Genomic DNA, 27,771 nt, shown 5'->3' on the forward strand with positions numbered 1-27,771 from the left:
GGGAAGCTATCAGGGGAGGGGATAGGATACGGAGTTCTGGTGGTGGGAATTGTGTGGAGTTATACCCCTCTTATCCTATAGTTTTGTCAGTGTTTCCTTTTTATAAATAAAAATTAAAAACCAATACAATTGAAAAAGGAGAGAGAGAAAAAAAGAAAATTTACCTTGTCCTTTTAACACATTCATAGGATTTGTGTCTATGATGTGTTAAATTTAACCAGGGGCCTGGGAGTGGTTATGCAAACAGCTTTCATGTCTAAAGTTCAGATGTTCCAGTTTTAATATCCAGCACCACTATAAGACAGAGCTGAATGGTGCTTTTAATCAGTTTTCTTTTTTTAAGTTTTTATTATCTTTATTTGTTTATTGGATAGAGACAGCCAGAAATTGAGAGGAAGGGGTGAAATAGAGAGGGAGAGAGACAGAGAGATACCTGCATCCCTGCCTCACCACTTGTGAAGCTTTACCCCTCTAGGTGGGGATTGGGGGCTCAAACCTGGGTCCTTGCGCATTGTAACATGTGCTTAACCAGGTGCACCACCACCGGCCCCTTAATCAGTTCCTTTTATTAAAATTTGAGGTTATTTCTGATTTTTTCATTTACAGTGATGATACAAACATATCTTTATACAGTATGAATTTTTCTAGGAGACATATTTGCTGAGGGAAAGGGATTGTGGATGCAAATTTTTGATTGTTACTCAGTTTTGTGCACTGGGGTCATCACAACAGACAGGCAAGGATCCTGGTACCAATTTATTACCATATTACTCTCCAAAACAGTAAATAACATTTGACCAATTGACTAGCTATTAGTAAAAACATATATTTACTACATTTTTAAAAAGATTTTTATTGGGTGCCAGGCTATGGTGCACCAGTTGTGTTAAGCACACATAGTAAGAAGGGCAAACGCTAGAAGAAGAAGTACGAAGTACAAGGACCCAAACAAGGATCCTGCTTCGAGCCCCTGGCTCCCCCGCCTGTGTGTGGGGGGGTGGTTGCTTCACAAGCGGTGAAGCAGGGCTGCAGGTGTCTGTCTCTCTTCCTCTTTATCCCCCATCCTCTCTCAATTTCTCTCTGTCCTATCCAGAAAAATCAAAGAAAAAAAAAGTGACCTCCACTTTTTTTTTTGTAAATTGCTAGGAGCAGTGGATTCATAGTTCAGGCACTGAGCCTCAGTGGTAACACTGGAAGCAAAAAATATATATATATATATATTGGATACACAGAAACTGAGACGGGGCGGGGCAGATAGGGAAAGGGGGAAAGAGACTGAGATACACAAGCAGCTTCACCACTCATGATGCTTTCCTCCTGCAGGTGGGGACCAGGAAGTTGAACCTAGGTCCTTGCACACTGTGATGTAAGAACTTAACTAGGTGCAATACCACCTGCTCCCTATGTTTACTGCCTTTTCATACTATTTACAAATGGCAAATAGAAAACTAAACATGAATAGCAAATATTATAGGAAAGATCTTTTTAAACCTAAGGATGGGGACTGAGGAGATAACATAGTGATTAAAACAAAAAGACATTTATGTCTGAGGCTCCAAGATTTAATAGTTTTAATACCCAGCACCACTATCAGAGCTGAATAGTGCTCTGAGGAAATGAAATGAAGAAATGAAATGAAATACCCAAGTATGGAAACTATATTTAAAGTTACACCAATATCCCGAAATGTAAACAAAAAAGAATGGACAGATTTCAATAAATTAAAACAAAACAAGCAAGCAAACAAAAACTCCTAAGTGATTAAAGATACCAAAAGATTCAGATCAGAAGATATTTATAGCATAAAATAGACTGACAAAATTGTAAAAGAAAAAAAAAAACCTTAAAATTTACAGGTTAAAAATGAATAGAGATGGGCTGGACTTTCATGCCTGAGACTCCAAAAACCCAGATTCAATCCCCAGCACTACCATATGCCAAGAGTTAAGCAGTGTTCTGGGCTCTCCCTCTCTCTCATTCTCTCTGTATCTTTCTCCCATTAAAATAAAACAAGTAAAAGATATTTTTTAAAGTGAATAGAGAAACTCAAGAGGAGGGAAAAAGAAAAGAAATTATAAACTTGCAGAGGCCAGGAGATAGCCTACCTGGCAAAACACCTATCTTACTGGGCCCTGAGTTTGAACCCCGGCACCACATGGGGGCATTATGAATGACACCAGAAGAAATGCCATGGACCCCAGGGTAGTGATATGGGAGTAGTGCTAAGATATCTTTCCTCCCAGAGGGGGAGAAGTGACAGGAGGAAGATGACCAGAGGGCTCTGAACCCTAATTCCATCAGGACCCTGAGAGAGAAGAGTCGGAAAAAAAAAAAAAAGGAAGGACACTCAGAAGTAGTAATTGATGTAGGTGTGACATAGGAAGAGAAGACAGGCCCATAATTATAATAATAGTCAACCCATATCTGTGGCCTTGAGAGAACAACTGCAGTTTCCAATATCAGGAATGGGGAAGGACACAGGATTCTAGTGGTGGCATTATACCTCAATTATCTTACAATTTTGTAAATCACTATTAAATTACTAATGAAAAAAAATGGATATCTTGGGGCCGGGTGACAGCGCACCTGGTTAAGTACACATGTTACAATGCACAAGGACCTGGGTTCAAGCCCCTAGTACCCACCTGCAGGGGGAAAGCTTTGCAAGTGGTGAAGTAATGTTGAGGATGTCTCTCTCTCTCCCTCTATCACTCCTTCCCTCTTGATTTCTGGCTGTCTCTATCCAATAAATAAAGATAATAAAAAAATTTTTTAAAGGATATCTTTCCTCTCTCCCTCCCTTCTCTCTAAACAAATGACAAAATTGCAAATATTTAATTCCACATTTCATTAATGACCAGGGAAATGCACATTAAACCAGCTGCTTGCCATTTCTCATTCACTAGAGTGACAGTAATTTAAAAGGTCAGGGCACACAAATGCTGTCAAACACTGCTGGTGGGAGTGTAAATAGCTAGTCATGAAGCATTTTGGAAATCTCAGTTATTTTAATGTACTGGACATTTGACCCTGTGATACTGCTTCTAAGAATAAATTTATTTTCCTTTTATTTATTTATTACTAGAACATTGCTATGGTGCTGAGGATTGAACTTGGGACATTTTGATGCCTCAGAAATGAAAGTCTTTTTGCACGACCATGTTACTGTCTCCTTCCCTAGCTCAGAGTCAGTCTTAGTCTCTCTCTCTCTCTCTCTCTCAGATTTATTTACTTATTTATTTACATTAGAGAGAGAGAGAGAATGAGAATTTTCTTTTCCCCACTTGATTTCTCTCTGTCCTATCCAAAAATGACGATGACAACAAGAGTTAATAACACAAAGAGAAGTCAAAGAATAAAAATTCATCACAGTGCTTTTCTTTGTTTCAGGTGCAGCCACCATGTACACAAGATATAAAATTGTGGAGAAGCAAAACCAAACCAGTTATTTCAGTACTCCTGTCTTTAACTTAGTGTCGTTAGTCCTTGGACTGGTGGGCTGTATTGGAATGGGCATAGTAGCCAATTTTCAGGTATGGCTGTGCTTTTCCAGCTATGAGACAGTGTTGGTGGTGGTGGGAGGTGGAGTGGAGCAGATGTGTCTAGAGGAGCAGGTGAGAACAAGAGAGATACTCTTGTACCCATACTGCTACCAAATAGTTGATGAGGTCCCTCTCTCTCTCTCTCTCTCTCTCTCTCACACACACACACACACACACACACACACACACACACACACAGTTGGAATAGGTTGCTTTTAGGAAACATTAAAAGTAGTGGGCTAGGGGGTTGGGCAGAAGCGTAGTGGGTTAAGTGCACATAGTGCAAAGCACAAGGACTGGTAAGGATCCCGGTTTGAGCCCCTGGCTCCCCACCTGAAGGTGGGGTTACCTCATAAGCAGTGAAGCAGGTCTGCAGTTGTCTGTCTTTCTCTCTCCCCCTCTGTCTTCTCTCCTCTCTCAATTTTTCTCTGTCCTATCCAAAAACATCATCAATGGCAACAATAATAGTAATGACAACAATAACAACAACAACAACAAGGGCAACAAAAATGGGAAAAAATGGCCTCCAGGAGCAATGGATTCATGGGGCAGGCACCGAGCCCCAGCGATAACCCTGGAGGCAAAAAAAAAAGTAGTGGACTGAGCGTTGGTGCACCTGGCTAAGCACACACTTCCCACCTGCTGGTGGGAAGCTATTCATGAGTAGTGAAGCAGGACTCACTGTCTGTCTTTCGTTCTTCCTCTCTCCCTTCCGTTTCAATATCTTCCTCTCTCCCTCCCTTCTCAATATCTGTCTCTATCCAAAAAGAAGTAATTTTTTTTTTTTTTTTGCCTCCAGGGTTGTCACTTGGGGCTCAGTGCCAGCACTACAGTCCACTGCTCCTGGAAGCCATTTTTCCCATTTTGTTGCCCTTGTTGTGGTTGTCATTATTGTTATAGCTGTTGTTGTTGGATAGGACAAGGAGAAATTGAGAGAGGAGGGGAAGACAGAGAGAAGGAGAGAAAGATAGACACTTGCAGACCTGCTTCACTGCTTGTGAGGCAACTCTCCATGCAGGTGGGGAGCTGGGGGCTCAAACTGGGATCCTTACGCCCATCCTTGTACTTTGCACCATGTGCGCTTAACCTGCCCAGCCCCCAGAAATGAAACGTTTAAAAAAAAATTGAGTGCGCTGGAAACTCAGTGGTGTGATTAGGGGACCAGGGCAAGCACCTTTATTTTACAGAGCAACCTACAGGGCAGGGCTCTCCTCTCAGGGTCAATCAACTTTCATTTGAATACCTTACAAAGCCTTATTTTCTTGTTTATGTGGGAAGAAAGAAAGGAGAGAGCCTCTCAAATTCACTGGCCTTCCAGAGGACCATTTGGGAACTGAATTTGCTTCTGCTCCGTTTTCCATTCCCACCCTCCCTATCAATGAGGAAATAAGACAAACTCTTTTGCAATGTATGTTTACACGTGACAGTCATCACATGGTAGAGATTCTGGTATTTCTCTGTGTTTTTGATTATGTTGCTTCTGGTTTTTCATAACCTCAGACAGTTGTTGAGAATTTCCCATGTAACTGACATGTCCCATGATTTAACTCATCTTTCTCTGGTAATGACCTTATGAAGTTACTAGAAGATGGGTAGCATTATTTTCCTCCTTCACTGGTGCTGAAATACTTGCTCACTATTACATGAGTAATGCATTCCAGGTCCACCTACTAGAGTGCATACATTATTATACACTTGGGGCCTAGTTCAAGTTCCCAGTCCCCACCTGTGGGGGAAAAGCTTCACAAGTGGTAGAGCAGTCCTGAAGCTGTTACTGTCTCTCTCCCCCCCACTCTATATCTGTCTGTGTCAGAAAAGACAAAAATGGCCACGGGGAATGGTGGAATGGTTATGCAGGCACCAAGCCCCAGCAGTAACTCTGGTGGCAGAGAGAGGGGTGTGGGAGGGAGAGGAAGAGGGAGAGGGAGAGAGTATCACTCTAGCACATGTAGTGTTTGGGACCTCATGTTTATAAATCCAGCGCCCTAGCCACTGTGCTACCTCTCTAAGCCTAAAGATTTATTTATTTACTAATGGCTACGGAAGAAGGGCAAACGCTAGAAGAAGAACTAATAGGAGAGAGAAAGAACCAGAGCCTTACTTGTACTTGTGATACCAGGGATTGAACATGGGGCCTCATATTTGAGAGTCTGATATTCTCACTACTCTGCCACCTCCCAGGCTGAATACATGGGCTCTTTCTTTCTCTGTCTCTCGAAACTGGCATATTTTATTGTGGAGGGGTTCCAACCTGGGATCCCACCCTCTTAAATAAAAAAGTGCATAGAAAAGAAGGGCTTTAGAAACCTTTGTATAATAGCTACATCCTGAGCCCCCAGGGGGTGATTGCTGGATGGGCTGGAGGGTAGGAGGCAGAGCCCTTGCCCACATCCACCCTGAGCACACAGGTGGGGGTGTGATGATCTGGGGCAGGGTGAGTCAAGGAACCCCCTGGCTAGGACCAAGACAGCAGCAGGGTTTTTAGGGGGTTGTGGTGGGCAGCTATGGCTTCAATTAAGAAATCAATGGCAGCACTTGGAGCTACAGTTGCAGGGCAGCTTGCTGCTAGCATCCTCAATGGGAAACTTGTAGTGATGGGTTAGCAGTGCAAGGCAAAGATGACAGTCTGTTTCTGGCCCTCCATATGATGACTCCTGTCTATCTCTGTGTCTGTCTTTGTCTCTGTGTGCTTCAAGATCTTTAAAAAACTTATTATGAAGAAGGAAGAGAATAAGAGCATCACCCCATCACATGCGATGCTGGGGACTGAACTCACGGCCTCAGGGTAGAGTGTCCAACTGCTTATCTACTATACCATCTTCTAGTTTGCAGATGTAGCCTTTGAATTAGGGCAGTCTTTTCAGAGCCTGTAGAAATGTAATTCTCAAGGGCAGGATGAAGACTTGTCTGTGTTCTTGCACCAGATAACATGGTAGAAAGAATTGTAAAGGAAGGCACTGCTGGTGGGAATGTCAATTGGTCCAACCCCTGTGGAGAGCAGTCTGGAGAAATCTCAGAAGGCTAGACATGGACCTACCCTATGACCCTGCTATCCCTCTCCCAAACACACCCAGCCAAAAAGATGTGTGTATACCTATGTTCATAGCAGCACAACTTGTAATAGCCAAAATCTGGAAGCAACCCAGGTGTCTGAGCAAGTTGTGGTATATATATGGCGTATATATATATATGGTATATATATATGATATATATATATAATGGAATACTACTCAGGTATTAAAAATGGGGATTTCACCATTTTCAGCCCATCTTAGATGGAGTTTGAAGGAGTCATTTTAAGTGTGATAAACCAGAAAGGATGAATAAGGGATGATCTCACTCATAGAGTTGAAAAACAAGATCAGAAGGGAAAACAAAGCAGAACTTGGACTGAAGTTGGTGTATTGCACCAAAGTAAAAGACTCTGGGGGAGGGCTCATTCAGGTCTTGGAACATGATGGCAGAGGAGGATCTAGTGGGGTTGAATTTTTATGTGGGAAACTGGGAAATGTTATGCATGTACAAACTACTGTATTTTACTGTTGACTGTAAACCATTAATCCCCCAATAAAGAATTTAAAAAAGAAAAAAGAAGGAAAAGAAATGTACAGGAAGGGTTGCAGTGGGGAGGAGGGAGAGTTGGGTTTGATATAGTGATACAGTGTTCATTGAGTAGGGGAATGAATTTCATGAAGGCATAGGATGTACTAAATGGTAACCTATCACTGTGTTCTCTGACTAGTTCACTGTCCACACAGCGATAGATGTGTCGATCTTTTAAGCCATCCAAGGGCAGACTGTAAACTCAAGAGGAAAATTGAGATGTTTATATCATTGAACTTCTGGTTCTTTCTCAGGCTTCCATGAAATGATTACATCTTTACCAAAGCCAGAAATAAAAATTTTAACTTCCTTGAGAGCAAATTGTTGACATAGCCATTTCTATAAATAATTTTATGACTTCCTTGTTTGATGTCCTGTTTCACCAGTCCTTGAGCAAACCAACTTGAGTTATTAAACACTAGAAGAATTGGAGATGTGAGGAAAATCGAGAGAAATGACTCCTGGTGATCTTACTTGTTTATTTTTTTAAAATACTTTATAAAAAATATATATAGGCAACCCATAACTGTGACCTTGGGAGAAATATGATGGTTACCAATGGGGGGAGAGGAAACACACACAACTTTGGTGATGGGATGAGTGTAAAATTAGACCCCTATTATCTTATTATCCTGTAAATCACTATTAAATTACTAATAAAATATTTAATATATTAAGAGAGAGACAAACAGATAGCGGAGTATTGCTTAACTCTGGGTTATGGTGGTGCTGGAGGTTGAATTTGGGACCTCAGAGCTTCTGGCATGAAAGCCTTTTGCAGAACCATTATGCTGTCTACCTAAACTGGTGTTCTTCTTTATAAATTAAACTTTTAAAAAAATATTTACTTTATTTCAGGAGAGAGATAGATAGGAGAGAGAGACTGAGTACTTCTTAGCTCTGGCACAAGTTCCTACACCAGGACCGTAGGCAGGTAAGCTTTGTGTTCTATCCCTGAACCACTTCCCTGGCTGCAAGGTGCTTTTTTCCTGAGTAGGAATGAGTTAATTTGTCAGGACTTCACAGATTACTCTTCTGAATTGGTGGGTGAGGCCTCTACTTTTTGGTGTTTTCTTATTAATTGTTTAAAATTTTATTAATGAGAGAGAGACAGAGAGAGAGATCTCTCCAGAGCATCACCCGGACTCATGTTCATACCACAAGTCCAGCACACTAGCCACTGTACGACCTCCTGATCCATGTCCTTATGAATTTGTCAGTGCTTTCCAGGTACTGAACTCAGGACTTCATGCTTGAGTGCACAGCACTTTATCTGCTGCACCACCTCCCTCATCATATCAGTGCTCTGCTTTCCCTCAAGTTTAATTTTTGGTTGAGTGCTGTGGAGTCCTTGGGGTATATCCCTAGGAGAGGAATCACTGGGTCATATGGAAGGCCCATGTCTAGCCTTGTAAGAGATCTCCAGACTGCTCTCCATAGAGGCAGGACCAATTTACATTCCCACCAGCAGTGCAGGAGGCTTCCTTTGTCCCCACAACCTCTCCAGCATTTGTTGCTGCTGTCCTTTTTGATGTATGTCATTCTCACTGAGATGAGGTGGTATCTCAGTGTTGTTGTTATTTGCATTTCTCTGACAATCAGTGACCTGGAGCAATTTTTCATGTGTTTGGTAGCCTTTTGGATCTCTTTTGTAGTGAATGTTCTGTTTATGTCCTCTGCCCATTTTTGGATGGGGTCATTTGCTTTTTTGTTGCTAAGTTTGCTGAGCTCTTTGTATATTTTGGATGTTAGTCTCTTGTCTGATGTATGACATGTGAAGATCTTCTCCCATTCTGAGGGGTCTCTTTGTTTGGGTGATGATTTCTTTGGCTGTGCAGAATCTTTTCAGTTTGATGCAGTCCCACTGGTTTGTTTCCGCTTTAGTCTTCCTTGCAACTGGGTTTGTATCATCAAAGATGTCCTTAAGGTTTAGGTGGGAAAGTGTTCTACCAATGTTTTCCTCTAAGTATTTGATAGTTTTTGGTCTGATATCCAGGTCCTTGATCCATCTGGAGTTGGCTTTTGTTTCTGGTGATATAATGTGGTTCAGTTTCGTTCTTCTGCATGTTTCAACCCAATTTTCCCAGCACCATTATTGAAGAGAACCTCCTTCCTCCATTTAATACTTTGGGCCCCCTTATCAAATATTAGATGTCCAATAGGTGTGGGGGTTTAGTTCTGGGCTTTCAGTTCTGTACCACTGGTCTGTGTGCTATTTTTGTTCCAGTATCAGGCTGTTTTGATGATGATGGCCTTATAATATAGTTTGAGATCTGGGAGTGTAATGGCTCCATTTCTGTTTGTTTTCCTCAAGATTGTTTTGGCAGTTCTAGGTGTTTTCTGGATCCAGATAAATGATTGCAGTTTTTGTTCTATTCTCTTAAAGAAGCTTGGTGGAACTTTGATGGGTATCACATTAAATTTGTATATGGGTCTAGGGAGAATATTCATTTTGATTATATTAAGTCTTCCAATCCATGAGTATGGGATGTCTTTCCATTTCTTGGTATCATTTTCTATTTTCTTGAATAGTGACTCATAGTTTTCAATATACACTTCTTTTACTTCTTTGGTCAGATTTATTCCTAGATATTTTATTGATTTTGCTGCAACAGTGAATGGGAGTGAATTCTGGATATCCTCTTCTTAGGATTTAGTGTTTGCATAAAGAAATGCCACTGATTTTTGTACAAGCCTATTTTCCAGTGATGAAAGTTTTATTTTAATTTTGGCCAGAGTCAAAATTACTAGTCAGCTCTGGCTGTGGAAGGTCTATGTGCTAGCTCCCCAGCCCAGAGATGGAAGTCTTATTACTTTTTTTTTCTTTTTGCCTTTGTATCATAGGAGTCAGGTGCCAACATGAAGAATCCACCGTGCCTAGTGAACATTTTTTCATTACAATTATTATTATTATTATTATGACAGAGAAATGGGGGAAGAGGAGGGGAAGAGAGGGGGAGAAAGAAATATTTCTGTAACCTGCTCCACCACTCATGAAACTTATTCCCCCCTTACCCCCTACCCCCTACCCCCCGTGCTCCATGAAGGTGGGGACTAGGGCTTGAACCTGGTCCTGGGGGCATGATAACATCTGTACTTTACTGTTTGATCCACCAGGTCCTGATCCTATTACCGTCTTAAAATTTAAGATTTATTTATTTTATTTTTTCATCCTGGATTATTGCTGGGGCTTGGTGCTGACACTACAAAGTCATGGTTCCTGGTAGCCATTTTTTCTTCCTCCTTTCTATTTTATTTGAGAGGATAGAAAGAAATTAAGAGGGGAGGGGAGATAGAGAGGGAGAAAGAAAGACACCTGCAGACCAGTGTCCCCACTGCAGGTGAGGAGTGGAAACTAGAATTCAGGTCCTTGCACCAGTCCTTGTGCACAGTACTATGTGTACTTAACCAGGTGAGCCACTGCCCAGCCCCCAAGATTTACTTATTATTAATCAGTGTGAGAGGCAACTAGATAATCACTATGACACATACAATGCCAGGGATTGAACTCAGGACCTCATACTTGAGATGGCGAGGCTCTATCCACTGCACCACCTCCCCAGCCATTTAATAAATATATATTTAAGGTAGTCTAGGAGGCATTACAGTGAGCAGAGTACCAGACTTGCAAGCATGAAGTCTCAGGCTCAGTCCCTAGCAATGCATATATTCTGTTTCTCTCCATTTTTATGAGATCAGATCATTGCCTAGCTCTAACATAAGGAAATTGAACCTGGGCCCTTGGCATGTAAACCTAGAGCTCTGAGATATGTCCCTGGCCCATTTTATTATTTTATTTTTTTAAATGTATTTATAAGAGAGAAGACAGAAGAGGGAGGGAGGACCAAAGCATCACTCTGGCACATGTGATGCTAGAGGATGAATTCATTTCAATGTTTTAAAGTTCATTGTTTCGTCCACTGTGCCACCTCCAGGGTCCCAAAATGGAATTTTTAAGAACATCAACATCAGAAGGCTCAGTGGTGGAGTTGACAGGTTTTTTGTTTGTTTGTTTGTTTGTTTGTTTTTTTCCTCCAGGGTTATTGCTGGGGCTTGGTGCCATTTTTCCCATTTTGTTGCCCTTGTTATTACTGTTATTATTGTTGCTGTCATTGCTGTTATTGTTAGATAAGACAGAGAGAAATGAAGAAAGAAGGGGAAGACAGAGAGGGAGAGAGAAAGACACCTGCAGACCTTCTTCACCGTCTGTGAAGCAACCCCCCTAGAATTGGGGAGCCAGGGGCTCAAACCGGGATCCTTAAGCCATTCCTTGAACTTTGCACCATGTGTGCTTAACCCACTGCGCTACCACTCAGCCTGACATCTTTTTATTTTATTAAATTTATTTTTATTTTTTTAAATTTATATTTATTGGATAGAGACAGCCAGAAATCAATAGAAAGGGGGTGAGAGAGAGGGGGAGAGAGAGAGAGACACCTGCAGCACTGCTTCACCACTCGCAAAGCTTTACCCCTGCAGGTGGGGACCGGGGGCTCAAACCCGGGTCCTTGCGCATTGTAATACATGCGCTCAACCAGGTGCATCACAACTCGCCCCCCCCCCCACCTATTTAAAATTTTTTATTGGGACTGGATAGGCTTCAGAGGCCACCCCAACCTTTCAGGGAGTGGGGGGGGGGTGTGGTGAGGCGTCCCTCTAACGCAATGAACAGCCAATATGTGAGCATTTACTTTGGCCCTGGAAGCCTTTGCCCTTGGTAACCTTCAGACCCATGACTTTTGTTTTTTATCCCTTTATTGAGAGGATAAGTTTACAGTCAACAGTAAAATACAGTATTTGGTACATGTATAACATTTCTTAGTTTTTCACATAACACTCTAACCTCCCACCTGATCCATGCTTTTAGCGATGCCTGTGAGAGTGAGCATGGTCGCGACAAGGACAGATGTGGACTAATTAACGTCGTGTGATGTTGACTTCCCCTAGGAGCTTGCGGTCCCTGTGGTGCATGATGGAGGCGCCCTGCTTGCTTTTGTCTGCGGCGTGGTGTACACGCTCCTGCAGTCTGTCATCTCCTATAAGTCCTGTCCCCAGTGGAACAGCCTCTTCACCTGCCACATCCGGATGGCCATCTCTGCCGTGTCCTGCGCAGCTGTGGTGCCTAGTATCCTTTTCATAATTGTCAGCGTCCTTGCTTCCTTCAATCCCACTCACTCCTTAATACCTCCTTCCCCCCCCCAAAAAAAAAAAGAGAAACAATGATTAACGTGTGAGTTTCTACCTGATCCAGAAAAACGGTTGGGGGGCCAGGTGGTGGTGCACCTGGTTGAGTGACTGCACAGTTACAGTGTGCAAGGACCCTGGTTCAAGTCCCTGGTCTTTGCAGGAGGTGAAGTAGTGTTGCAGGTGTCTCTCTGCCTTTCTCCCCCCCCCCATCACCCCTTTTCCCCTTGATTTCTGGCTGTTTCTATCAAACAAAAATAAAGATAATAAAAATTGAAGAAAAAAGAAAAATGGTTGAGAGAAGAAAAAACAAACTGTTAACATCATTTGGTTAGATCAAAAGAATATTGGGGGGCTGGGTGAGGGTGTGATCACAGAATGGAAAAACGTCAGGGCACTTCAGTCTCTGTTTACTTCCCTTCAACAGGGGTTGAGTTTCCTGAGCCGTGTGAAAATATTTAATTTTCTTTGTAGTGCTTGGCTAAGGTAAGGACCTCATATATTGATATTGCACTTGGAATAATGGCCCTGGGAAGTCTCAGGCAGCTGGACTTTGCTATCATGTAGGTGATAAGGTGGTGTGATTCATAGTTCAGGTTAAAAATACTTCATTTTGGCCCAGGGAGATAGTGTAGTGGCTTTATAAAAGATTCTCATTGCTCTCAAGTCCCAGGTTCAGTCCCTGGCACCACCATAAGCTAGAGCTGAGCCGTGTTCTGGTATTTATCTATCTCTCTCATTAAAATAAAATGTATTTAAAAAACCACTAAGGGTTGGGGAGATAGCATAATGGTTATACAAAAGACTTCCATATCTGAGGCTCTGAGGTTCCTAGTGCTAGGTTCAACTCCTAGCTCTCTGATCTTTATCTGTATTTCTCTCAAAAATAAATAAAACATTAAAAAACTTCACTTCTTTCTCCCTCTTCTTTCTCTCTCTCATTAATAACCAGGGTTATTGCTGGGGCTCAGTGCCTGTATGACAAATCCATACCTTTCTTTAGTCAATATTTTTTCTTCTTTTTTTTCTCTCTCTCTTATTTGATAGAACAGAGAAATTTAGGGAGGGGGAGAGAAAGAGAGGCACCTACAGCACTTCTTTGCTGTTTGTGAAGCTTCCCCTTACAGATGGATACCTGGGGGTTGAACCCTGGTTTTCATGCATTGTGTGCTCTACAATCAGTGCCACTGCCCAACCCCTATTATTTTACTGTTCCAGGCTGCTTTTTCATTCAGACTAAAATGAGTGGGGTTGGAGGAGCAGGGTGGTAACACAGTGGTTATGCAAAAGATCTTTATGCCCAAGATTCCTAAGTCCTAGGTTCAGTCCCAGGTACCACCATATGCCAGAACTGAGCAATGCCCTGGTTAAAAAAGAAAAAGGGGGGAGTTAGTCGGTAGCACAGTGGGTTAAGTGCATGTGGCACAAAGTGCAAAGACCTGTGTAAGGATCCCGGTTCAAGCCCCTGGCTCCCCCAGCTACACAGGCGGTGAAGCAGGTCTGCAGGTGTGTATCTTTCTCTCCCCCTCTCTGTCTTCCCCTCCTCTCTCCATTTCTCTCTGTGCTATCCAAAAACAATGACATAAATAACAACAACAATAATAACTACAACAATAAAACAACAAGGGCAACAAAAGGGAATAAATAAATATTTTAAAAAATGGGAAAGAAGTGAGGTTGATCTGGCTGCGACATCTGTCACCCCATTGATCACCAGGGTTGATTCAGCTGATCTGGCTGACTAGGTGGGTGTCCCCTTCCTCCCTCACCACTCCATGTGCGTCCCTCCCAGACAGCCTTCCCTGGATAGAGACGGACCAGTCTTGGGTCAAGGGTCTACGAGTAGCTGTGCTCCCCTTCTAGAACCTCCAAACAAGCTCTCAAGGTCCATTTATAGGAGAACATAGCTTAGTCAAGCTTCCAAGACTCCAGACACATCCAAATGAGGTGCTGCATGTGGCAGTCTGCCTTTCTTTAAAAATAAAAAAATTAAAAATTAAGAAAATGGGGAAATATGTATGGAGAAAGGGGGGAGGGGGAGATGAGAGACAGACCGGGTAGTGGAGCTAGGGCTTGAACCTGGGCTGTGGGCATAGCAAGGCACATAACGTGTCCCAGGTGCAAGGTATATCATTTTAATACGTAATAATTCCTAGGAGATTGGTTTTCACATCAAAGAACCTACTTTCTTGTGCAGTTTCCTTTGTGGTTTTATTTTGTTTTGTTTTTAGATACAGACACACAGAGAGAGGAAGTGAGCACAGCCCTGAAGCTTCATTTAATGCAGGGGACCCAGACTCCTGGGTTGTGCAGCTCACTCCAAGTGAACTATTTCATCAGCTCTCTTGTGCAGTTTCCTTAACATATACCTTTCTTCCAGTGATCGCCTGTGCATCACTAATTTCTATAACTAAGCTGGAATGGAATCCAAAAGAAAAGGTAAAATTTAAAAGCTTTCTCAAAATGTCTGTTGAACTTGATTCTGTGAGGCTAGGTGGGAGCTGAGAAAGGTTCGCTACCATTTGCTAGAAACAAGTTGTAAGATATATGGAGTAAATATGGCAAGTAATGAACTAACTTTCCAGTTATTTAGCAGTGTCTCATTGCAGTAAACTATCAGAACAGTCATAAATTTTCTCTGCCTAAAGAGAAAATGCCAAATGGGGGGTCGGGCAGTAGCACAGCTTGTTAAGCGCACGTGGCGCAAAGCGCAAGGAGTGGTGTAAGGATCCCGTTTCGAGCCCCTGGCTCCCCACCTGCAGGGGTAGTCGCTTCACAGGCAGTGAAGCAGGTCTGCAGGTCTGAAGGCAGGTCTGCCTTTCTCTCCCCCTCTCTGTCTTCCCCTTCTCTCTCAATTTCTCTCTGTCCTATCCAACAACAAGCAATATCAACAACAATAACCACAAGGCTACAACAAGGGCAACAAAGTGGGGGGGGGGGATGACCTCCAGGAGCGGTGGATTCATGGTGCAGGCACTGAGCCCCAGCAATAATCCTGGAGGCAAAAAAAAGAAAGAAAATGCCAAATGGTTCCCGGAATTTTTTTTCACCCATTTGAATGCCCAATTCTCTCATTAAGCACTTGTATGTCTAGTGAAAAAGAAGTTGGGCATTTAAAAGCAGGGAAACAACATGAAATGAAGGTGTTTAAAGGCCAGAGGAAGTGTGAGACACTGAGCAGAAGGAACAGGGCTGATTTCTGTGCTTTGTATATAGTTCATTTCAGGATAGAGCAAGACCAGAGTATGATCAGGGATATATATATATATATATATATATATTAATACCAGAGCATTTCTCAGCTCTGGCTTACGGTAGTACAGGGGATTGAACCTGGGACTTTGGAGCCTCAGGCATGAGAGTCTTTGCATAACCATTATGCTAACTACCCCTGTTCGATCAGGGATATTTTTTGCAGGGAATAGTTTTTTCAAGGCTTTAAGCCAACAGAGAGGCTTTAACTTGATATTAGGGACCCAAGTTAGCCTTTAAGAATTTTGAATAGGCAAAGAAACAGCAAGGATATTACTGGATGTTAGAGGAAAGATTTCTTAACACATGGTAACAGAGAGAGAAGGCAGTTTGACCTGTTGCAATGCCAAGTCAGAACTCACCTAGCAGGGGGAGAGGGTCGTATTTGATGGATACTGGTACCTGACAATGAGAAATGAGAGGATGTGAAAACTTGCTGATGTCTTCCAAGTTTTTATCCTGTGGCAACCATAGTTGTGCATGGTTTTGTTCCCATGCACAGAGAGATATAAAGTCCCTCTTGGAGAGAAATACTTTAATTTCATTAGGTTGTTATTGGTAGCTGGGTTTTGGTTAGCATTGTTAAGTCTGAAGCTATAGTGAGTCATAGAGAAATGCCCTGTTGCATACCTGGGACTAGCCCTCTGGTAGGAATGAGAGCCCTCAGAGCACACAGTAAGTGTACCATAAGGTAGAAGAACTAGTGTAACTTTCTTGACCAAACATCAGAATATAAGGGAACTGAGTGTTTAGAATCATGACTGAGGTAGAGTTGACAATATATATATATATTTTTTTCAAAAGTCCTCTCAGTGCAATGTTAGATCTAGAAACCAACTGCTGGAAGGTAAAGAAATTGTGAGAAGGGGTGTGGTTCTTTTCATTCAGTCATTAAGCACATGCTCAGTGGGGAAGAGGAAGAGAAATAAGGTGGGGCCTAGAGGAGACAGCAGATCCAGGAAAGGATTTTTCATGAGAACTATGGCATGCAGTGCATTCCTGAAAAAGGAAAGCGAAGACTGAAAATGGTAAGCAAAAAAAATGTTCCAGACAAGTTTTTTTAAAATATATTTTTAAATATTTATTTACTTTCCTTTTGTTGACTTTGTTTTTTTATTGTTGTAGTTGTTGTTGGATAGGACAGAGAGAAATGGAGAGAAGAGGGGAAGACAGAGAGGGGGAGAGAAGGGGACTCCCCTGAAGGTGGGGAGCGGGGGCTCGAACACAGGATCCTTATGCCGGTCCTTGCGCTTTGCACCACCTGTGCTTAACCTGCTGCACTACCACTGGATTCTCCCAGACAAATTTTAAACAAGTGTTTCTGAAAAACACTTCACCGCTGCCCCTTTACTCATTGACCACTAGGGGGAAAACTTCCACCACAAATCACACTGGGGTGGGTTTATCAAAGTTTATCCCTGGGCAATAACAATCTTTTCACTTCATTTTCTGCCTTAAAAATGTAAAAAGTACCTAGATTTCTATTTATGCCATAGATCACTATATAGTATTAGACTGCCTTCTGTTCTGATGCCAGTGAAAGCAAAGAAAAGCAAAACAATAGAACAAACAAAAAACAAAATTCTTTATTTCCACGGAATAGAAGAATCATTTAGGTACTTCCTTGAATGCTCTGGAGGCACATTCCTGTATGTTGATTTACTCAGTAGAGAAGGAGAAAATTCTAGTGTCATTGTCTCATGTTATGTATCAAGGAAATTAGAGCTTAGTTTATGCTCACACTTGTGTAGTCAAGGAATCTAGACTTCTGGTTTTATGCCCTCTTCTCCCTTCCCCTCCCCCCCTCTCCTCTCCTCCCCTTCCTTCACCTCCCCTCCCCTCCCTCCCCTCTCCTCCCCTCCCCTCCCCTCTCCTCTCCTCTCCTCTTTCTTTTTTTCTTCCAGGGTTATTACTGGGGCTCGGTACCTGCACTATGTATCCACTGCTCCTGGTGGCCACCTTTTTCCAATTGGATATGACAGAGAAATTCAGAGAGGAGGGGAGGATAGAGAGGGGGAGAGAAAGATAGACACCTGCAGACCTGCTTCACTGCTTATAAAGCGATGCCCCCGCAGGTGGGGAGCGGGGGGATTGAACCTTAATCCTTGTATGGGTTCTTGCGCTTTGAACTATGTGCGCCAAACCCTGTGTGCCACTGCCCAGCCCCTCTCTTTTCTCACTTTTGCTGACAGCATTATCTCTAGACTTGGAGCCTTCATGACAAATCTTCTGTTTCCCATGGCCATTCTTTTCTTTCTTCTGTTGATAGAGAAATAATGAAGAAGAGAGTCAGAGAAACACCTGTAGCAGTGCCTCACCACTCTTGAAGCCTGCAGGTGGGGGCTGGAGGCTTCATTAATAACACACTGAAACACCCCCCTTCCCATTCTACTTTTATTTTCACAAGCTATTTTCATTGTTCAAGGATGATGTGGGAGGGTCCACGTCTTCCAATTCATGTCACTTTTCAGGTGTTCCTAGTGTGATCTGGATGAGACAACAGAGGGCAGAGACTCAAGGGGGAGCCTATAGGGCATCTTGGTGGAATTTTGGTGGGTGAAAACTGGGTCAGGGAATTTATTTGTCACATGTACATGTATATGCTCACATGTACAATTTATAGCACAGCAGAACATAAAGTAGGCACAACAACATTAGGCTTTTTAAAAAGGTTCATCATTTATTAATGAGAGAGCAGGGGAACCAGGGCATCACTCTGGCACATGGGGGGAGAGGGGGCCAAACTTGACCTTGGAACCTCTTACTTGTAGGTCCTATGATCTACTGCTGCTCCACCTCCTGAATTTTAGGTCATTATTTGAAATAAGAGGGGCTAACCCATACATCAAATTAAAATGTAAATTAATAAAATTTAAAAGTTAGAATGGGGCAGGGGTAGATAGCATAATGGTTATGCAAAAAACAAACAAACAAACCTCTCATGCCTGTAGCTCCAAGGTCCCAGGTTCAACACCCCCCGCCCCCCAGCTCCATAAACCAGAGCTGAGCAGTACTCTGGTAAAACAGCAACAACAAAGGTTAGAATGTAGATGTATATATATTTTAAAGCTTTTTAGCCTCAGGCAAAAGAGTTTCTTTGTATAACCATTATGCTATCTATCCCCACCCTAGATGTAATTTTTTTTTAACTTTGGTGCTATTTCATTTATTTACTTAGCCATCAAAATTATCATTGGGGGCTTATGCCTTCACGACAAATCTACTATTCCCAGTAGCCATTTCTTTCTTTCTTTCTTTTTTTCTTTCTTTCTTTCTTTCTTTCTTTCTTTCTTTCTTTCTTTCTTTCTTTTTTAAAGTATGATACAAAGAGAAATCGGATGAAAGGGGGAGAGAGAGAAAAAGAGACACTTGTAGCCCTGCTCCACCATTCATGATCTTCCTCGTCCCACCCCTTCCCTGCAGGTGGAGACCAGAGACTCAAACTTGAATCCTTGAATGATGGTATTTTAAAATGCTTTCAAGGGTGTGTCCAACATTCAGAAAAGCAGATCAATCCCTTAAAGAAACACTGGGGTCTTATTTTCCTATTTGGTGAAAGTGGATAAGGCACAGGACCCTTTCTTTTTGCCATCATCAATTTCTTTTACCAACTTTCTGACCTCCATAAGTTGACTCTGGAGTCACTGACTAAAGCCATTCTCAGCCTCCTCCCTTTCTCTTATTCATGCCCCCAAGAAAGGAGAACCATTGGCATTTGCTTTGGGTAGACTAAGTCTTAAAGCCACAGTGTGAGAAGAGTCAGAAATAGTGGTTGGAATAATTGCATTCATGTTTTCATTGAGCAGGTGTCCTGATGCTTAGCATCAGTCTTGTCTGTTATATTCCTTCAAAGGCATGATTTGTGCTCACTGGACAGATCTTTCTAGTGGTTTGCTTTCATTAATAACAGTACATGCACTGATCTGAATCTGTCACAGTTCAACTCTGTTTCTTTATTCTTGCTCTTAGGATTACATTTATCACGTAGTGAGTGCAATTTGTGAGTGGACAGTGGCCTTTGGTTTTATTTTCTACTTCCTGACATTCATCCAAGACTTCCAGGTATGTCTTATATCACTTCAAGTGTGATACAATGCTGGCAAGTAGAATTGGTCAAAATTCATAGGACATTTCTTGCATTTGAGAAATAAGAGCACTATCTTTTCACCTTTGTGTGTTTGGGAAAACAAACAAACATGGAGGTGTTGTGAAATAAGGGAGGCATCTTTACGTAACACCTGTCAAAAGAAATGGAATTCTTAGGTGTCTTCTGCCCTTTGATGCTTTATAGTCATATATTCTGATTATTTTATTATTTTTTAAGTTCTCACTATTTGGGACTAGGTGGTGGTGCACCTGGTGAACGCACGTGTTACAGTGCACAAGGACCCGGGTTCGAGCACCTGGTCCCCACCTGCAGGGGCAAACCTTTGAGAGGGGTTAAGCAGTGCTGCCAGTGTGTCTCTCTCTCCCTCCCTCTCTGTCACCTTTTCCTTCTCGATTTCTGACTGTCTTTAGCCAAAACATAAATAAAGATGATAAATTTAAAAAGTAAATTCTCACTTTCTATATAACAGGGGCTATGTCTTTTTTTTTTTTTTTCTTTAAAGATTTATTTACTTGGACTAGGGAGACAGCAGAGAGCTTTCTACCCCTGTGGCTTTGAGGTCTCTAATTCAATCCCCAGCACCACCATAAGACAGAGCTGTGTAGTGCTCTGGGTGTGTGTGTGTGTGTGTGTGTGTGTGTGTGTGTGTGTGTGTGTGTGTGTGAATGTGTGAATAAAACATTTAAAGACAAAACAAACCATGAAAGATTTCTTTACTTGAGAGGGAAAAAAATTAGAGCATCATTCTTGCCCCTGCAGTTCCAGGAATCAAGCTCATGACCTCATCCTTTGATTCCAACACTTTATTCTCTGTGCCATCTACCAGGTCAAAGGGATATGGCTTTTAAAAGTTTTCTTTAAATTTTATTCTTTTCTTTTTCTAAATTTTAATTTATCTATTTAATAGAAGGCTTGATATCAGCTCCTTGTGCATTTTAATATGTGCAATCAACCAGGTGTACCACCACCCAGACCTATGAATATCTTTTTTTTTTTAATATTTATTTATTCCCTTTTGTTGCCATTGTTTTATTGTTGTGGTTATTGTTGTTGTTGTTGTTGATGTTGTTGTTGTTGGATAGGACATAGAGAAATGAAGAGAGGAGGGGAAGACAGAGGGGGGGAGACCTGCTTCTGCAGACCTGCTTCACTGCTTGTGAAGCGACTCCCCTGCAGGTGGGGGAGCCAGGGGCTTGAACCCGGATCCTTAACAGCCATCCTTGTGCTTTGTGCCATGTGCTCTTAACCCACTGTGCTACCGCCCAACTCCCCAGAAATAAGTTTTTTAAAAAAGAATATAGCTTAATTTTGTTGTTATTAGCATAATGCTGCTCATAAATTTATGGTGATACCATAGATTTGAAGTTGGGGCTTCTAAGCCTCGGGACTGAGACTCCATTGTGTAAACCTCTGTTCTATCTACCTGGCTCAATACATTTTTTCTTTTCTTTTCTTTATTTATTTAAGAAAGGAGACATTAACAAAACCATAGGATAGGAGGGTTACAACTCCACACAATTCCCACCACCCAATCTCCATGTCCCATCCCCTCCCCTGATAGCTTTCCCATTCTCTATCCCTCTGGGAGTATGGACCCAGGGTCATTGTGGGATGCAGAAGGTGGAAGGTCTGGCTTCTGTAATTGCTTCCCCCCTGAACAGGGGCGTTGACTGGTCTGGCTTCTGTAATTGCTTCCCCCCCTGAACAGGGGCGTTGACTGGTCGATCCTTTCCCTAGTATGGTGGGGCTCTGGGGAAGCAGGGCTCCAGGACACATTGGTGGGGTCGTCAGTCCAGGGAAGTCTGGTCAGCATCATGCTGGCATCTGGAACCTGGTGACTGAAAAGAGAGTTAACATACAAAGCCAAACAAATTGTTGAACAATCATGGACCTAGAGGCTGTACTAGTGCAGATGAAGTGTTCAGGGGGTACTCCCTGCAGACTCTTGTGTACTTCTGCTTTCAGCTATATATTTTGCCCTGGTTTATGGACACGTGTGAACATATGCTCTATCTCAGGGGACCTGGTCTATATCTAGGTTTGGAGACTTTATTGGGGAGTGGACCACCTGGAATGGAATTGGAGAATACAATGAAAGGAAAGGTCTCACCCGAGTGATGAAGCTGAAGGGTTGTCATTCCACACCTGAAGTCTCTGGACACAGTTTGAAGTGAAGCATGCTGGGGTGGCCCTCATTGCGTTGATTAGGTTGTGATCCGAGGATGCAATATTATTTGATATGAGTTGAGAAAAGCATGCAGGAAAGTGGGCCCCACCCTAAGGTTCCAGGATTCGGGGAAATATAGGCTCTGTCGTGGAAATATGAGGATCCTGCTATCTTAGGGTTCAATGGGTAGTTATTGTTATCATCACATTATTTGGTAATTGGGTTAACTTTGAAAAGTCCCTTTTTTAGGGTTTGGGGTATAATACCCAGCATCTTATATATAGCTGTGCCACCATTTACTTCTGTTCTGTCTGGTCTAGACTTTGGAGAGTGTCAGTATATCAAAGACTCAGTCTGTGTTTTGAGAAGTTCTAGACATACGATCAATTTTCCCCTCTCTTATTAATTAAATAGTGGTTTATATGACTACACTTTAATAGGAGTGTACATAAACACCATTCCCACCATCAGAAGACTTTGTCCCATCTCACCCCCCCAACCCCCGCACCGCCCTGGGAAGCCGAATGTCCACCCTCCCTCTCACCACAGGGTTTTTACTTTGGTGCCCTACTCTCGATTTAATCAGATCCTGCTTTTAGTTTCCCTTTCTGTTCTTCTTTCTCAACTTCTGTTGATGAGTTGGATCATCCCATACTCTTTATCTTTCTGACTTAGTTCACTTAATATAATTCCTTCTAGCTCTGTCCAAGATGGGTCAGAGAAGGTGGGTTCATTGTTCTTAATAGCTGCATACATAGTATTCCATTGTGTATATGTACCACAGCTTTCTCAGCCACTCATCTGTTGTTGGGCACCTGGGTTCCTTCCAGGTTTTAGCTATTATGAATTGTGCTGCTATGAACATAGGTGTACACATATCTTTTTGATTGGGCATTATGGAATGCTTGGGGTATATCCCCAGGAGAGGAATTAATGGGTCATATGGAAGGTCTATGTCTAGTCTTGTGAGAGTTCTCCAGACTGCTCTCCAGAGAGGCTGGACCAATTTATATTCCCACCAGCAGTGCAGAAGGGTTCCTCTGTCCCCACAGCCTCTCTAACATTTGTTGCTGCTGTCCTTTTTGATGTATGCCATTCTCACTGGGATGAGGTGATATCTCAGTGTTGTCTTAATTTGCATTTCTCTGACAATCGGTGACCTGGAGCAGTTTTTCATACGTTTGTTAGCCTTTTGGATCTTCTCTGAGGTGAATGTTTTGTTGATATCCTCTGCCCATTTTTGGATGGGGTCATTTGCTTTTTTGGTGCTAAGTTTGCTGAGCTCTTTGTATATTTTGGTGATTAGTTGCTTGTCTGATGTATGGCATGTGAAGATCTCCCATTCTGTGAGGGGTCTCTTTGTTTGTGTCATAGCTTCTTTGGCTGTGCCGAAGTTTTTCAATTTGATGTAGTCCCATTGGTTTGTTTCTGCTTTAGTCTTTCTTGCAATTGGGTTTTGGATCATCAAAGATGCCCTTGAGGTTTAGGTGGGAAAGTGTTTTACCAATTTTTTCCTCTAAGTATTTGATAGTTTCCAGTCTAACATCCATGTCCTTGATCCATTTGGAGTTGATTTTTGTTTCTGGTGAGATAAGGTGGTTCAATTTCATTCTTCTGCATGTTACTTCCCAGTTTTCCCAGCACCATTTATTGAAGAGAGCCTCCTTCTTCCTTTTAATACTTTGGGCCCCCTTATCAAAGATTAGATGTCCATAGGTGTGGGGCATTTAAAAAAAATTTATTTCAGTGAGAGAGAAAGACTCGAACACTGCTCAGCTCTGGCTTATGGTGGTGCTGGGAACAGAACCTGGGACCTACGTGCCTTAGGCATGAATGTCTTTTGCAGAACCATTATGCTATTTCCCAAGCACCCCCCTTTTTTAAAAAAATAAGAAGAGTATATTAGAAAATATTCCCCAGGCAGAGAGAAGGTAGGGCCTTATCAGGGTTGGCAACAGGGGAAACCTTATATTTTGATATCAAACAACTTTCTTTCTTCCTTCCCTCCTTTCTTTCTCTCTTTTTCTGATTAAGGATGAGGGACAGAGAGAGACCAGAAGAGACATCTCAGCAATGCTAGACTGCTCATGAAGTTTCCCCCCTGTGGGTGGAGATCAGGGTCTTGAACCTAGGTCCTTGAGTATGGTTAACATGCACTTTACCAGGTGAGCCACCATCCAACTTAAACCCTACAATTTGAAACCAGGTAATTATTAAGTAAAATGAAAATTCCTTAGGTTCCAATTCCATCTCTGCCTCAGTCCTAGTGACCTTGTCTATTAGTGGGGGAAAATATGCATTTTATGGCTGGTCCTGAGACTATTTACTTTCTTGTAAACCTTTACTTTTTTCTTTCTTTCTTTCTTTTTTAATTTAAAGAGTGTCACCCTCAGGATATCCACAGAAATCAACGATGATATTTGAAGGCAGAAGAATGAGATTTTACTCAGTGAAGATGCAGGGTGTTTGTAGCCATGGGACAGAAGAGAGACAGGGTTCTACCTCTGCCCTGGCTTCCCTGGCTGTAATGTGTCGGCGGCCTGTCTGGGACTTGAATCTCTTTCAGAATTCCTAATAGTTGTATTATTTCCAAAGGTATGTCTTCCTAGAGTATGTAGAGAGCACTTATGACATTGTCACAATATTTTAAAAAAGTTTTTCTAAGTAGACATTTAAAAAAAAAAAGTTAACACATCCATTCCCAAAGAGATAAGGTGTTACAGAAAATGGAGAACGCTTTATTTTTGTACAAACTGTTTTTTTTTTTTTTTCCTTTTGCCTGTGAGTGATTTCTGAACATTTGTGCAATGGAGAATTCACTAAAGAATAGAATCAAGAGATGTTTTTATTTTTCATTTTATTTTAGAGGCTAAGTTGTGTGATTTTTTTCTATCGTAAGAACGTTTTTATAAAAATTCAGTTTAGGGAGTCAGGTGGTAGTGCAGCGGGTTAAGCGCATGTGGCACAAAGTGCAAGGACTAGCATAAGGATCCTGGTTGGAGCGCCCAGCTCCCCACCTGCAGGAGAGTCGCTTCACAAGTGGTGAAGCAGGTCTGCAGGTGTCTATCTTTCTCTCCCCCTCTCTGTCTTCCCCTCCTTTCTCCATTTCTCTCTGTCCTATCCAACAACGATGACATCATCATCAACAACAATAAAAACAACAAGGGCAACAAAAGAGAAAATTTAAAAAAATTAAAAATTCAGTTTATATTGATCACTAAGGTTTTGCTCATAAATTAACACTAAGGTACTGATTTTTAGATGAATTTAGCAAAAAGAAAAAGAAAAAAAGTTTCAGTGAAAAACTTTAGCTACTGCTGTGCACATTGTAACAAACGCAGGAGACCTGTGTTGAAATTCCATCTCCCTGAGCCTCTGTGCTAATGAAGGCAAAGATTTTGACTTTGTTAGTGGGCAGAATTCTAGGTGGCATGGAGTCAGCAAGGCAAGCTGGAAAGCTCACCCCATTCTGGAATGTCATCTTTGTTAGGTGAACAGGGAAGGAAATTATCTCAGGCCCATTTACTAAAAGCAGGATTCTGGAAAAGAAACGTCCACTTAGTATGAGACACCTCTAACAGCCAATCTGTGAAATGCACAGAGAATGCCTTTTATGAAACCACCCTTTCTTGGTAGTGGTATGACTTTGATCTGCGGTCTAACCAAAAGGGGGACAACTCACATCTCCATTCGAGCTTGGGTTGTAGAGAACACAGGTCAAAGATACTGTGGAGAATGGCGCACAGTGCACTTGATGTGCTGTTCCTCTTAGCACCTTTGGCTGGCTGATTACACATTATAGGTGATGTGAATCAGACCCTCTGACAAGCAGAATCTATACACCCTGCCTCCACCCCCCACCCCAGACTATGAGTAGTAAATGAAAAGCAACTTATTCCAGGGCAAGAAGGGAGCCTTGGAATGTTAAACAGGCTTTAACATTTGAGGTTTGAGAGTTGGAAGAAATTTTTCTTCTCAGACTTACCAGAACACTTCTGTGTCTGGCCAAGTGGAGCCAGACCCTGACCTTGGGTGCATGTGCCAGGGGCAGAGCAGTACACTTGAACGTCCTGGGAAGTGCTCTGAGGATGGTGAGCCCACAATGGCTCCCCAGTCACTAACTGCTTTGTTGAGTGAATGAAGTAGTAAACTCAGCAGTGGCCAGTCACCTCAGAAATGACAACTGTGTCTCCCCTAAGTGGTGAAGAGACCTGGTACCAATTTCTGGGTCTGTGTACTTTCTAGTGCTGCAGGGACCCCACTGTTAATACTGGAGCTAAGACCCTGAATACCACAATGTCTTTACTATTTCAAAACAGAGACAGCATGACATACACACTTCAGTTCACATTTCACTTCTTTCTACTCCAGCACTTTTATTTCCACATTTCCCTGCGATATTAGATTGGGCCTTTTGTAATCATCTAATTTTGTAAACCTTTATTAAATCACTGGTCAAATAAAAAGAGAAAAAGATTAAATAGGAAGCTCTTTGAGGGCAGAATATGTACCTTACTCGATGTGACACCAGCATTGTACAGGATGCCTCTTGGCACCCATTAGGTGCTCAAATAACTATTCACTGAATGTGTGTTATGAGTGGATGAACAAACCAATGAAGTGTGCATGATGTGACTTACTCTGGTTTACTGGATAAGGATCCATTGTCTCTCTTGCCCATTACAGTTGACAGTTTTGCTTTGTGTGCTGTAAATGTTGCAGTTTGGGTTTCCCCCTACTGGACAGCTCTCTTCAACCCAGACAGCTCCTGCAGAAATGGCTACTTGGGCCATATAGACTGGCACACCTGGCTTGGCACACTGTGAAGGGCCAAATGTCACGGCAGACTACCCCATTCTGCTGATTTCATGCAGCCTCTAACACTGGTCTCTAACACATGCTGGTATTACTTCTTTTAGTGAACTCGAATTTCCTTGAACCTCATGGCCTTGAAACAGGAAAATAAAGTGAAATATTTCTTTATGCTAGTAACTCGCTTACCTGTTCAATTAATAACATGTCAACTGGGTACTACTTGAAGTATATTTATTCTGGACATGATTTGGGCACTGCATACACTGTATAAAGGTGTAATTCAAGTCTTGTGCTTTCATGCAAGTTTACAAGTGAACCTTTGTAGAGGTTCCTGAATATTGGTACCATAAGTTTACAACAGTGGCTGGGGCAGTGGCTCATTGGATGTTACAGCAAGATGGCCTTAGTTCAACCCCCAACATTGTATATGCCAGAATGATGCGCTGGTTCTCTATCATTAATAAAATACGTAATTTATTATTTTACTTTATTTAAAAAATATTTTAAAGGGTCCAGGTTTCAGCCCCAGCTCCCCACCTATGGGAGGATGCTTCACAAGCAGTGAAGCAAGTCTTCAGGTGTCCCTCTGTCTTTCTTCTTCTCTATCTCCCCCTCCTTGCTCAATTTCCCTCTGTCCTATTTGAATAAAATGAAAAAAGTGGCCATCCAGAGCAGGTGATTCATAGTGTCAGAACTGAGCCCTAGTGATAACCATGAAGGCAAAAACAAACAAACAAAACCAAAAAGTTCCATGGAAGGCTGAGACTTGAGACTGCTTGTCTCTGATTGGCTGCCTCAGCTCACATGACCAGGTCATCACTCCGGGAGGTGTGAAGGTTAGGTATCACATCAGCACCATTTTCTGTAGCAAAGAAGGGATTAACTACTGGACTGATGGTGGCTGCACCAGGCACATTCCCTCTTGTTGTTTTTTTTTAGGAGAAAAGGATGGGGAAATGGATCTTGGACACCAGCAACAGATACCACAGTTGAAATGAGTCCTCCCTGACCCCAGAAAAGCTAACTTAACTAGTTTCAGAGTAAACCAAATTATACTTTCTAGACATTTGAAAAGTTTATTTATTTTTTTAAATAAATGG

General features: G+C 42.1%; 1 protein-coding gene across 15 annotated transcripts in view; it reads left to right on the top strand.

Moving 5' to 3' along the window:
• Positions 1 to 27,771, top strand: part of DRAM1 (DNA damage regulated autophagy modulator 1) — a 97,580-nt gene that overhangs the window by 21,136 nt on the left and 48,673 nt on the right. For 8 of the 15 annotated variants that reach the window (XR_009550683.1, XR_009550682.1, XM_060194251.1 and 5 more), the window contains 4 exons: positions 3,391 to 3,533; positions 12,093 to 12,270; positions 14,710 to 14,768; positions 19,551 to 19,643. Coding sequence is in view for 13 of the 15 variants with exons in the window: in XM_060194251.1 (XP_060050234.1) it covers positions 3,391 to 3,533; positions 12,093 to 12,270; positions 14,710 to 14,768; positions 19,551 to 19,643 (473 nt within the window). In the remaining 2 variants the exon portion in view is untranslated. The other 7 variants (XM_060194254.1, XM_060194259.1, XM_060194256.1 and 4 more) reach the window with 6 other exon arrangements.

This window comes from Erinaceus europaeus, chromosome 7 (genome assembly GCF_950295315.1).
Source record: "Erinaceus europaeus chromosome 7, mEriEur2.1, whole genome shotgun sequence".
Taxonomy (NCBI): Eukaryota; Metazoa; Chordata; class Mammalia; order Eulipotyphla; family Erinaceidae; genus Erinaceus; species Erinaceus europaeus.